This window comes from Eurytemora carolleeae, unplaced genomic scaffold (genome assembly GCF_000591075.1).
Source record: "Eurytemora carolleeae unplaced genomic scaffold, Eaff_2.0 scaffold18, whole genome shotgun sequence".
NCBI classification, from domain to species: domain Eukaryota; kingdom Metazoa; phylum Arthropoda; class Copepoda; order Calanoida; family Temoridae; genus Eurytemora; species Eurytemora carolleeae.
Window position 1 is genome coordinate 147996 of NW_019396537.1, and position 13968 is coordinate 161963.

The window sequence follows — 13968 nt, forward strand, 5'->3', positions numbered from 1 at the left end:
AATAGAGGTTTACTTCAAATGACGAATTCACAGTTCTTTTAAGATAATATTTTTTCCAAAAGGTTTGAAGTCGAGCAATATTTGAATTGGTGATAAATCAACCGACACAAGATATAGATTTGTGGAGATTAGGAAGATATCCAATTTTGGTAAACCATTTTTTTAAACCGGTTTCAACTTGACTTAGAATACAAATACAGAGTGTCCCAATATAAACCTACCGAAGATAAAAGCGGGACTGTAAGCGGGATTTCAAGTCATGCCCTCAATGATTTGAAGGATGACGATGCCGTATTCACAATGGTACCCAATTAAAACCTTTATCTGATCAATAATGTGGAAGCTGTTGTCATTATTCTAGGTTTAAAAGGGTTAAATCCTTTATGTTTTCCTGCTGTATAGATATGCGCAATTCACTTTTTTAGAGAAACAACATTTTGAAAAAATAAATTTTCAAAATCATAAACAATGATATATAATAAATACTTGTCCAATTCAGCTTTTCAGTTAGAAAAATAAGAATGTCATATTCATCCTTGATCAGGTTTAACAGGTTTAACGGGTACAAGAAACTCTATCTTTCTAGGTTCACATACAAAGAAATTACATGTAAAGTCCAATAAACCTCAAATTGCTCATTTCCCCCTTTTTTGGCATTTAACCCTATCCCTGCTGGGGTACTTGAAAACCAGGATATGCTGGGGGGGGGCCAATTTGACCCCCCCTCTAAATCCCATGTCTTATGTTCGAATATGACAAATGATACATCATTAGAAAGCTCTTGTGCTCTACTTTTAGAATCTGCAAAAAAATTTGCAAATTTGCAATAATTGATTTTTTTATCGCAAAATCCAGTTATATAGTAAAAATGTTTGCAAAAAATTTTTTTTCCAAAAAATGAAAAATTATACATATTTGAAAAGCCCTTGACCATGCCATTTCAAATATGCAAAAATATTTGCAAAATTTTAAATAACCTGATTTTTAATCAAGAAAATCTAAAAATGTGCAAATTTCCTTAGACAGGTTGTTTGCAAAAAATTTGCAATTTTTTTCGCAAAACTTGTGCAATCCGTTTCCTTATGTCATAAGCTTTCCAAAAAGCTAAATTTTATCAAAATCTGACAAGTGAAAGTGGGTCAAAACAAAGATTTAGTTTGTTACAGGCAAAAGCAGTCATTCAGGCAGTGTGCCTGAGGCCTCAGGCAGTTAGTATTAAAGCCCGGTTTTAGGCCTAAAGGGAGGGCTTTGGGTATGTAAGAAAAATTTCAACAGCCTCAGACCAATACTTTTTGAATTATGTAAAAAAAAACTACAGGGGGGGGGTCAATTTGACCCCCCCCCCTCACCAGGAATAGGGTTAACTTCAAAGGTCCATTTTTTTATTTCACCTATCATTATAAATCATCCAACTATAAATGATATGATAATAAAAATTTTAATATTTTCTTGACACACTGTTTTTGGTTGATGAATGAATTTTAGGCAGTTAAGATTTGATTGTCAGGCCATGAAGACCTGGGCTTTTTGCTTTTTCCTGCTTCAAGGGTAAACTAATACATTTGGATCTATTTTGGACCTTTTGTTGGAGTTAAAAGTTTTGAGCTCCTGTGTTCAAATTAATCTCACTATCCTCAAATTTACATATTTTAAAAAGGTTTATCTTGACTCTCTTGATGAACCTTTCTGAAAACAGAATTTTCAATAATCATGGTTTCATTCTTTTATCTTAGATTATTTAAATACTAACAATTATTTTAATAATTGCTACTCTTCAATTTGACAATTTTTTTTTTAGTATTTTTATGTCTGTGATATTTGTTATGTTCTTGTCTGGTACTTAATTGTAGAGGAAAAAATAATGAATAAAAAATAGATTAATAAATTGATAAACCCCCCCCCCCNTAAAGAAAATAATGGGAAAAAATTATTTTTCATCAATTAGGCAAGAATAGCATATTGTTAGCAATTTCTTGGAATCAATTAGAAATAAACTTTCAAACCATAATAAAAAAACATCATTAAAATTATTTGTTTCTCTCCATTATAGACAAGAATCAAACCCTGTTAGAGAATTCTTGGAATCGGATAGAAATGTAAACATTCTCAAAAAAAAAATGAAAAGCATCATTAAAGGGAGTGACCGGCTATGTAAGGTAGTTGAACTGAGTATGCAGTGTTGTGGAAAGCTTCTTTCTGATTCATTTGAGACATATTAAACTTTTTAAGATCTGTAAATCCTTAGCTTGAGCGCAAATTCGATGTTCAAAACTCCTACTTAGGGCTTGGATACGTATTCAGAATTAGTTTTTTTTAATTAGTAAATAACGACGACATAAAATGTAAAAAAGTTCTACAATAAACTACAGACGTCATGTTTAGGAACATGTTGAGACTACATTTGAAGAATTTGAAGAAATCTGCGAATAAATTCGAAGAAAATTAGAAATTCAATATAATAATGAAAACGAAATAATCGATTTTAGCATTGATTTTTTGACAAATTTCTTTTGAGAAATATGTTCCTAACCGTCTAATTAGATTACTGTATAATTTTTACTTTATTTTTCGTTGTCTTTATTTAATAATTGAAAAAAACTAATTCTGATAACGTATCCACCCCCAAAGTATGAGTTTTGAACGTCGAATTTGCGCTCAAACTCAGGATTTACAGATCTTTAAAAAGTTTAATATGTCTCAAATGAATCCAAAAGAAGTTTTCCACAACACTGCATACTCAGTTCAACTACCTTACATAGCCGGTCACTCCCTTTAAAACAATTTTTTCTCCGTTAGACAAGAATCAAGAGAATTCTTGGAATCGGATAGAATTTTAAACATTTTAATGATTTTGATGATTTTTGTAATGATTATAATTTATCTAGAGTGACGTGTAAGAAATGGATGTTGGTTGGAGGATTACTAGGTGGCGACGATGCCACTGATGCGGTTCCCACAAATCAGGTTTAAAAGGGACTAGAATCGTTATTGCAAGTGATACTTCATGCAAAGATGGCAATGTCCGATTCACAACGATACGTTTCCTTGTAACCTTAATCTGATCAAAACTGTGGAAGATACTATCGTTTTTCCAACTTGAAAAGTGTTTATTTCTGTGCGTTTCTCCACTGCTTCTTATAAACAAAAAATGCGTATGTCGCTTTCGCAGAAAAACTGCAAATGGAAATAAACATTCTAAAGAAAAAAAAAATGATAACTAATCAGACAAAGAGCTGTCAAGGGTTCCCTTGTAAATCGGGCATTGTCACCTTTGCATGGAGGAACACTTGAAATTACGCTTACAGTCCCTTTAAAGAGATTTTCTAATCCCTATAACTTTGAATTCTGTTAAATCAATAATTTAAGTTTGAAATATCAAGAGCATACCACATTATGTTGCAAAGATATAAGGTTTAGACTATTTGAGTTTGTGACAAAGTCTCAAATTCTTGCTTTTATTTAAAGTTTATTTTGAAAATTGAAAATTGCAACTTTATTTTATACTTTTATAAATCATACTTAAAATTGTGGTCAAAAATTGACATACAGTTTTTGGCATTAACATCAATACAATGAAGACGATGTTTCTATTTAAGCTTTTAAATCAGAAGTATACTAGTAAACAAAGAGAAGCTAAAGCTGTTAATTGACGGCATAGATTACATAGAATAACAGATAGGACACTAGATGTCGTCTTTTCAAGATTAAGGGGTTTTTCGTTCACAATAACCCTGAGGCAGACGCCCAAAGGAGTTACGCGCATGCGACGAACAATAAAAAGATCATAGAGAGAGAGCCTGTTCTACGTCAACTGCGCGTAACTCCTTTGGACTTCTGCCTCAGGGTTATTGTGAACGAAAACCCCCTAAATCTTGAAAGAGTACATCTAGTGTCTTTTCTGTTATTTTAATTAATGTATGATTGACGGCGGTTCCTTGTTTCCATGTTTATGTGTATCAATGAGCTGTTAGAAAGCTTGGTAGAAACCAAAATTGAAATCGAAAATCTTCTTCATTGTATTGATATATGCGACGATGACTGTTTAGTATTATATTTGTACCACTGTTTATTGTTAGGTTGAATTGCTTGAACTGCAAAATGAAGGACAATCTGATAACCCGGGCCAGGTAAAAAAGAAATAAAATAAAATTAGGTTGTAAGAAACGTTTAGTTAATACAACGTTTCTTATCGAACATTTTTTTATATCTATCTTAAAACGAAACGAAAAAACAGTCTTGATTGCAAGTTGTTAAATACTATGATGAAAAAACAGTCTTGATTGCAAGTTGTTAAATACTGTGATGAAAAAACAGTCTTGATTGCAAGTTGTTAAATACTGTGATGAAAAAAATAATAACGTCTCGATGAATCGAAACATAAGAAAAGTAGCATTTTTGTAAATCTTCTAAAAGTAATTAAAATATTTTAAATTGGAAAAGTTATGATGAAAGGTTACATGAAATATTCTTTGCACTGAAATTGACTGAAACGTAAAAAAATGTCTAATTTACGTTTTATTTAATCAAAAGGTTTGTCACCTTTCAGTTTTCAAATCAAGTGGAAGTTAACGTTAGATAATTGTGGTTATATTTCTAAACCTTTAACGCAACATTGGGACAGTTAATTTAAAACAGGGAATGCACAAGCGTAACGGAGCTTACTTTTTTCACCAAAATTTACTAAAGCTTATCGTTGTATAAGGTATTCAAGTGCACAAAATTCATTACGTAGCGTTGGTCTATGTCGTAAAATTTCATAATGTGCAACGTAACGTTTCAACGTTTTATACTTTTGATGAGCACTATCGTAACAAAAGCTGAAATTAGAAAAAAAGCAAAACGTTGAAATCTCTTGGTGCAAATATTACATTGACATAATGTTATCCATCATAAAATCATACAAACGAACAAACGTGACATCCTTGTAACATCTGATTTGCTGGATTTATAAAATTAAAATGTTTAGCTAATTTTAGAAACAATTATGTTCAGTAAAGAAAAGCTAATTTTAGAAACAATTATGTTCAGTAAAGAAATTTAAACACAACGTAAATTTTTGACATTTTTAACTGTCCATATGTCAGACTAATTTTTAGAGATGAATATGTTCATCGTTTTTGCGAACAATGCAAAAAATAATTTCGCGAACGATTATGTCGTTAGGAAATAAAGCGGACTAACGACTTGGATCGTTCAGAGAAATTAAAGACTATCGTTTTATATAAACGAACAAAACAATAACAAAAATGAATAAACTAAATCATTCGAACAATCTTGATCGTTCATAAACGATTTACTGAAAGACCAAATTTTGAAAAATGATCGTATTTACTGAACGAACGATTTTACTGAACGATCGTTCATCTAGAATGGAATAGATGAAAAATGAATGATAATTTTAAAAACTTTTGAGAAATTGTGAGAAATCATCTTTTTTTGGAACTATAGAAAAAAACGAAATGGGTCGTCAAAGAAAAATGCATGAATAAAAGTAAAAAAGCAGAACGCGCCCATCTCTTCTCATTTTCAATTGTTCGAACAAAATATCATGAGATTTTTTTTGCAGTATCTGTATATGCAAACCTACAAGAATTAAGACCCTCAGTCTGATGATAATTATATTTACTTAAGTGGTGCTCCTTGAACCTGACTAGTATGAATATGGCGCTGGATGGAGCCACAATCAACTTTATTCCCACATTCAACTTCGTGGATTACCATCAGGTACAAAGTGTATAAAACTGTACTGTGGGATCCATACAACTGGGGAACAGGAAGACGACCGTTAGACTCTTATTCTGAAACACGACAGTAGTGCAGTACACACAGACCAAACTCACTTGATAAGTTGATTTCTTACCAGATTTTAACAGAATCAAATAAAAAATAAGATCACTTAAATGTCGTCTTCCTATTCCACAGTCCTACTGTAATATTCTCAGGCAAACAACCCTGGGTCCGTAGCATTCCCTTACCTGGATCTACTCTGGGAGAAAGCCTTGTTGTGTGGTGGATCCAACCCTGTTTCACAAATACAAGAAAACTGCAGGTCTCAGACAGGCACAATCAAGGTTGTTTTTAAGGTGCGCTCCAGTGTACGAGTAAATGTCGTCTCCTAATTAATATGGATAGTGAAATCCGTGCATAACATTACTAATACCTACACTTGACTCTTAACTCAGTAAAGTCATTTACAGATTTCTCTGTCCATTACTTAGGAGACGAAATTGTCCGTACATTAGAACGCAACAAGAGTAAGAACCTTAATGAACAACCTTGTCCCCAACAAACATGAAAATTGATGAACGATTAAAATATCGTCTTTGACTTTAAATTTTTACTTGGGATCAACATGATTTGATAAGTCGTTCTCAATAATCATGCAGATATGAAAAAAATGAATAAATGAATAAATAAATAAATGAATAAATGAATAAATGAATAAATGAATAAATAAATAAATGAATAAATGAATAAATGAATAAATGAATAAATAAATAAATGAATAAATGAATAAATGAATAAATGAATAAATAAATAAATGAATAAATGAATAAATGAATAAATGAATAAATAAATAAATGAATAAATGAATAAATGAATAAATGAATAAATGAATAAATGAATAAATGAATAAATGAATAAATGAATAAATGAATAAATGAATAAATGAATAAATGAATAAATGAATAAATGAATAAATGAATAAATGAATAAATGAATAAATGAATAAATGAATAAATGAATAAATGAATAAATGAATAAATGAATAAATGAATAAATGAATAAATGAATAAATGAATAAATGAATAAATGAATAAATGAATAAATGAATAAATGAATAAATGAATAANACGACATGATTCCTTCTACAGTCCTAGTGGGGTAGGTTTCTACGACATGATACCAACTACAGTCCTAGCGTGGTAGGTTTCTACGACATGTTACCAACTACAGTCCTAGTGGGGTAGGTTTCTGCGACATGATACCTACTACAGTCCTAGCGGGGTAGGTTTCTACGACATGATACCTACTACAGTCCTGGTGGGGTAGGTTTCTACGACATGATACCTACTACAGTCCTAGTGGGGTAGGTTTCTACTTCATTTTACCTACTACAGTCCCAGTGGGGTAGGTTTCTACTTCATTATACCTACTACAGTCCTAGTGGGGTAGGTTTCTGTGACATGATACCAACTACAGTCCTAGCGGGGTAGGTTTCTATGACATTCATTATACCTACCACAGTCCTAGTGGGGTAGGTTTCTACTTTATTATACCTACTACAGTCCTAGTGGGGTAGGTTTCTACTTCATTATACCTACCACAGTCCTGGTGGGGTAGGTTTCTACTTCATTATACCTATTACAGTCCCAGTTGGGGTAGGTTTCTAATTCATTAAACCTACTACAGTCCTAGTGGGGTAGGTTTTTACTTCATTAAACCTACTACAGTCCCAGTGAGGTAGGTTTCTACTTCATTATACCTACTACAGTCACAGTGGGGTAGGTTTCTACTTCATTTTACCTACTACAGTCCCAGTGGGGTAGGTTTCTACTTCATTATACCTACTACGGTCCTAGTGGGGTAGGTTTCTACTCCATTTTACCTACTANTAGTGGGGTAGGTTTCTACGGCATGATACCAACTACAGTCCTAGTGGGGTAGGTTTCTACGGCATGATACCAACTACAGTCCTAGTGGGGTAGGTTTCTACGGCATGATACCAACTACAGTCCTAGTGGGGTAGGTTTCTACGGCATGATACCAACTACAGTCCTAGTGGGGTAGGTTTCTACGGCATGATACCAACTACAGTCCTAGTGGGGTAGGTTTCTACGGCATGATACCAACTACAGTCCTAGTGGGGTAGGTTTCTACGGCATGATACCAACTACAGTCCTAGTGGGGTAGGTTTCTACGGCATGATACCAACTACAGTCCTAGTGGGGTAGGTTTCTACGGCATGATACCAACTACAGTCCTAGTGGGGTAGGTTTCTACGGCATGATACCAACTACAGTCCTAGTGGGGTAGGTTTCTACGGCATGATACCAACTACAGTCCTAGTGGGGTAGGTTTCTACGGCATGATACCAACTACAGTCCTAGTGGGGTAGGTTTCTACGGCATGATACCTACTACAGTCCTAGCGGGGTAGGTTTCTACGGCATGATACCAACTACAGTCCTAGCGGGGTAGGTTTTTACCAGAGTTGAGAGAGTACTGTTACAGAGTTTTATAAAAGGCTAGAATATGCGATATTTTCCGGAGCAGGTTCTATTGTGTACATACTGTACACAGCAGGTTCTATTGTGTACATACTGTACAACATTATTTACATTTTCTTTCAATCTGTTCATAAGTTTTTACTTTTAGGAGTATGTATCTCTCCAGAGTTTGTTAAGGGGTCATTGTAAATTAATCTGTTAAACTGTTTAAGTATTTGTGGATTCTGGGAGGACGGGCTGGTTCCGAGATTCTACAAGATACTGAGATACTTCGTATTCCGCATGCAAGGTATTCTTATAGTTTTAAACAGATAGTACAGACAGAGACAGTTAAATTTATGCAGCATTACTTTTGTTTTCTTCTCTAAAGTCAAATGGTGGAAATGTAGTACAGTTTAACATATTTATAAAAAGACTAGGCTTGAAGGGCGCTTTGCGCCCATCTTCTATTTCAATGTTAAATATGTTCTCTTTGTGTACATTGTAAAATAAAATCAAACAAAACTTTTTAAAAACAAATTTCGTGGATTTTCTAGATTTTCAAAAGTTGAATTTTTGAAAATTCGATCATCCATAAACCTTCTCGAAGGTCGAATAGTGATGGGCCTTTTATTACTTTTTCTGCAGGGACAAAAATGCGAGAACTTTCACCAATTTGAAAATTGTTTTTTTTCTGAACTTTTGTTTTCCTGTCACTATGTCAACAAATTTCACCTGAACTAATATTTATGCGAAAAACGAAACAAAAAGTTAGTTTTAGTCTTAAATAGGTTCTTTCAGAATAATTTTTTGCTTAGTTTTAGTCAGGTAAACTGTCACAGAATAAAGTTCTGAAATGTTGGAAACTTTGTAAGTTTACAGTTTTAGTTTACAGTTTTAAAAGGTAAACTGTCACAGAATAAAGTTCTGAAATGTTGGAAACGTTGCAAGTTTACAGGTATAGTGTGATGCAATGCAATTTAAAAGTCAAAATACCTTAGAACCCAATTATTACCCATCACTATTTGTGGATTTGAAATTCTGAGTAAAAGATGCTCCAAACCTCACAGAGTAAAAAAGTAAATGTTAGTTTCACATTTTTGAAAATATATTTTGGTCTGGGTTGACCCTCTTTAGTTCTTACGATATAATTAACTATCGAAATCAATATTGAAAAATGTTTAAAAATTTAAAGAAAATAAACAAAAACTTGAAAAAGCAAGAAAATTGGGGTTTAAATGAAAAAAGGGAGAAACAATCTCAGATTATGATGTGGAAAATAGATAATTTATAAATCTTCACTTACAAATGGTTAAAGACAATTATTATATTCCTTAAGATTTGTTTCTGTCCTGAAGATTAAAAAAATGAAACATAATCACAAACAACTTATTTCTATTCCTGTAGCTTGTTATAAGATTCCAGGAAAAACAGTTCACAGTTTACAGTTTACAGTTTACAGTTTACAGTTTACAGTTTACAGTTTACAGTTTACAGTTTACAGTTTGCAAATTTGGAATTTATACACTTTCCAAGAACAATCACGCGCGCTCTCTTTAACAGTGAAAATATTGTTGTCCAGTAAATTTGATTTACCTAACGGCAGGGTTGTTAATCGTTTTTAAAACGACCAAAAAAAGGATTGTTTTCCGTTTTGTTTTTATTTCTTTCTAAAAACGAACGTTTCGTTTCTAGAAAAAACGAACCACTCGTTTTGAACTGTCAATAAACGAATAACGATCATTTTTTTAAAAGATAGCTATTTTGTACGAAAAACCATCGTTTTTTTAAAAACGATTTTTTTCGCAAATGAATCTGAGTTATTAAAATTATTTTTTAACGTTATCAAAAAACTATCGATTTCAAAAACGACCGTTTTAAAAAAAGACCCTTCGTTTACGACCGTTAACGAAGACTCTTTGTTTACGACCGTTAACGAAGACCCTTAGTTAACGACCTTTTAAAGAGAAAATACATTTTTGGTCGGAAAATCCGAGGTCAGAAAACATTCAGGTTATTTGTCTCGATAAAAACAACACTTAGGACAATATTCATAACCTTATCTTCAAAAAAAAAATTTAAAAATTTAACTGTCAAAAAACTCAAATTCATAAGCGAAATTTTTTAAAAACGATCGTTATTAAAAAAATATTGTTTTTAAAAAACTGTTGTTTTGTAAAAAATTATTGTTTTAAAAAACTATCGTATTCAAACACTGTATTTTCTCGTTTTAAAAAAAAATATCGTTTTCAAAAACAAATTTAGTTTAAATTGCACCCTGCGACCGACGGGTTTCCCGACGCTCTAGATCCCTTGTGAAGTGATCCGGCACATTTTGATCGTTTTTCGTTTTTTGAAAGTTCAAAATCGATCGTTTTTAGAAAAAAAAGCGAAACGAAAATCGTTCGTTATTTCGATCGCTTTTAAAAACGATTAAAAAACCCTTCCTGTAGGCTGTAGACTGTAGAGGGCTGGGGCTACCCTACCAAAATCTATAAAACCTGTTTGTTCAGGACTCCTGGACTAGATTATTCTAAAGGCTGGGATTGGATTAACAACAGAGCTAAGGATATTGCCAAATGGGACGCTATACCAGGTCACAATATATAGATATTAATTTACTTAAAGGAGTATGCCTGATTGACTATGGTATATAAAAAAATTGTCATTCCATGATGGAGATATTCTTGTTTTTTCATTTTAAATTTGATAATTGTCAAGTTAGGTTTCTTTTCAAAAGGGTGACGTGCGGATTTGCTCCAACACAAACCCTAAAGGGACTAAAAGCCTAATTTCAAGTGACCCTTAATAAAAAGATGGCATTGACCAGCTCACAACTGTAACATTTAAAGCGTTGTCTGATAAAGTATAAATTAGATATTTATGTTTAAAAAATATTTATTTCCGGCCTTTTGGTTTCTTTGGCATTTCTTTGGCATTTTGGATTTGCGCATTTCTAACCTGCAGGAAAACCTCTGATATCTGAACCAACTTTATAATTTATATGTTGGACAAATCAATCTAATAAAACAAGACATTCGTATATATATATGTTGCATCTAGCCGGCCAAACACCTGGACCGATTGGGCTGAAATTTTTTCTGGACATTCATGGGTGGCTGGGGGGTGTTAAAGGCTAAAAAATTCAATTTTATTTCCACGGGCAGCGCCGGGCCCTTCGGCTAGTAAATCCTAATTTTGATAAGATACATCTGATTTATGCAGGAATCCTGAAACATTTTAAATCCCACATATTCTTGATTAAACTGGTTTACAGTTTATATCTTGAAAACAACAATATTTTCCCCATCATTAGATAACGGTTCCAGGCCCAGGGGGAACATTGTGAATCGGACATTGCCATCTTTGAATGTAGGGTCACTTTAAAATACAGTTACAGTGCTTTTTGTAAAAGAAAATTTAAAAAAATTGTCAATGGATGCTTTTTTTCAGCTGCTCAGCAATACCTGCCGATGCCGCTGGCTGGTCATTGTGTGCTGGATGTTAAACTGGGCACTGATAGGTTTGCGATGGGTAAGTTAGAAGCTAGAAATTAAAAGTAATAAATTCTTTATTAATGCCGAAAAATCATGAAATATAGAATTTTTATAAACCATATTTGAGAAAACAAAACTTACTCATCTGTATTTGAACCTCTTACTGAAAACGCTTTTGAAGATTCTGAGTGTTATTTCTAAACCAAAAATATATTTTTTTAGTTTTGGGCGGAGTTACTTCAGAGAAGAATTCTGATGGGGAGTATAAACCTAAGTCAGGTAATCAGAGAAGATAAGTTATTATTGGTTCAACTTGCATGACTTAATAGTTATACATTAAGAACAACCAAAAACTCTGGAAAAGGAAAAAACGACTTTCAGACTTAAGTTTTGACTTTAAATACAGGGTGTCCCACGAAACATGACAGTTGGTGAATAGTTTTGAATATCTTCTTCCATACACTGTATTGGAAATTTAAGGCGCTTTGCAGTTTATCTCCTTTAACAAATCTTTTGCTCAAATATATTTTACTTTTAATTTTATTATAATATTTTTATTATTGTCTTTGTTTTTAAACAATTTATAAAATTATGGAAAAAGACATTTTAAACTTTTCACCAACTGTCATGTTTCTTGAGACACGCTGTAGTTTAAATAGTTTTAAAAATGTTACTTGTAAACCTGTTTGCTTTGTTTCAAATCAGATACACTTAACTATTGCTTAAATGTCGTCTTCCTATTCCTCAGTTTTCTGGTCTCACTATAAATATTATAAACATAAAAGAAAACATTGATGTCCCGATCCTTTATTAAAAGTAATGAATACTACCAAGTGATAACTAAGTTTTAAATAGTTTTATTGAATATTCACGGGCAAAAATATCTCAAGAACTAAAGAGGGTCAACCCAGATCCAAATATGTTTGCAAAAAATGTAAAAATTAAATCGGTTTTATTTACTTTTTTGTGGCTTCAACAAAAATACCAGATTTTAAATTGATACAGGGAGAGTCCTGTAATCTGCGTTGAACATGAGAGTTGAGAGTAGTTTAGGGATAACCAGAAAACTCTGAAAAAGAAAGACGATTCAAGTGTATTTTGATGTTTTCCCAAGATCTTATTTTTTCCAGTCCCTTATTAAATCTGTAGTCAAGTGAAATGGGTTTGTTTGCACTGCGCACTTGCCGAGTCCCATGCTCGTTGGACAATTTAAAGTCATAAATTTAGTCTAAAAGTCGTCTTCCCATTTCAGAGTTTGCTGGTTATTACCGTATGGCAACTTTTTTGTTTGTGTTTTACAGTTAATATTGCCTGAGAATATTAATATTTCTGTAACTTTATAAAAATCCAAAAAGAAAGGTCATATAATACAAAGTAATCATATCCTAATTTTTTTGGCAAATCTTGAAACCAATTCATAATTATCATTTATTAATTGCTTCCCCTTCTTTCAGTAAAATACAATCAGAGCAAAATACTATCTTCTTATGATTAATGCATATGGCTTTCTTCTTATTTCACTTTTATTTTGTGACGGAGCTTTGAATTTGAAGAAATGATTAAAACTGTATTAACTTGAAGGTCCAGTTATATCAAGCCATGTTCATTTATACGATTTTCAGGTGAGTTCGTACTTTAGATTATTGTGTAAGATCGTCGTCTCTTATCCCAAATTTAATTCGGATTTTAACACTGCTTCTATCTGTTGTTTTTATATGGAGAAAAAAGATTAAAACGCCTTTAATATATGTACTCAGGGATGTTTTGTTTTCAAAACAACGACATCGATATACATGTTTTATTTGTAGTTATTATAGACTTGAAAAATGACTTAAAGTAAAGGCCAAGATTTCATGCTCATTGGACGTTTTAAAATCATAACTTGAGTCTAACGGTCGTCGTCCATTTCTACAACGTGTTATAGTCTCATTGTGAAAGTAAACACAGATTTGAGGTAAAACTTTAAAATGGAGATTGTCCAGCTGTTAAACTAGTGGCGACAATGACATTGAATTTAGATGTGTTTATTGCTCTAGTTGAACCAGTGGTTTAGTTTTCTGTATATTTATTGCTCTAGTTGAACCAGTGGTTTAGTTCTCTATATATTTATTGCTCTAGTTGAACCAGTGGTTTAGTTCTCTGTATATTTATTGGTCTAGTTGAACCAGTCGTTTAGTTCTCTATATATTAATTACTCTAGTTGAACCAGTGGTTTAGTTCTGTTTATATTTATTGCTCTAGTTGAACCAGTGGTTTAGTTCT

General features: G+C 32.5%; 1 protein-coding gene across 1 annotated transcript in view; it reads left to right on the top strand.

Moving 5' to 3' along the window:
• Window positions 1-521: 521 nt before the first annotated feature.
• LOC111705045 (uncharacterized) overlaps window positions 522-13968 on the top strand; it is a gene marked incomplete in the record, with an annotated part of 27445 nt that continues 13998 nt past the window's right edge. The window contains 12 exon segments of the mRNA XM_023477473.1: window positions 522-586; window positions 1486-1548; window positions 2886-2964; window positions 4077-4127; window positions 5632-5724; window positions 5943-6083; window positions 7496-7546; window positions 8443-8519; window positions 10723-10805; window positions 11663-11743; window positions 11929-11985; window positions 13288-13328. Of these exon segments, the coding sequence (XP_023333241.1) occupies window positions 522-586; window positions 1486-1548; window positions 2886-2964; window positions 4077-4127; window positions 5632-5724; window positions 5943-6083; window positions 7496-7546; window positions 8443-8519; window positions 10723-10805; window positions 11663-11743; window positions 11929-11985; window positions 13288-13328 (882 nt within the window).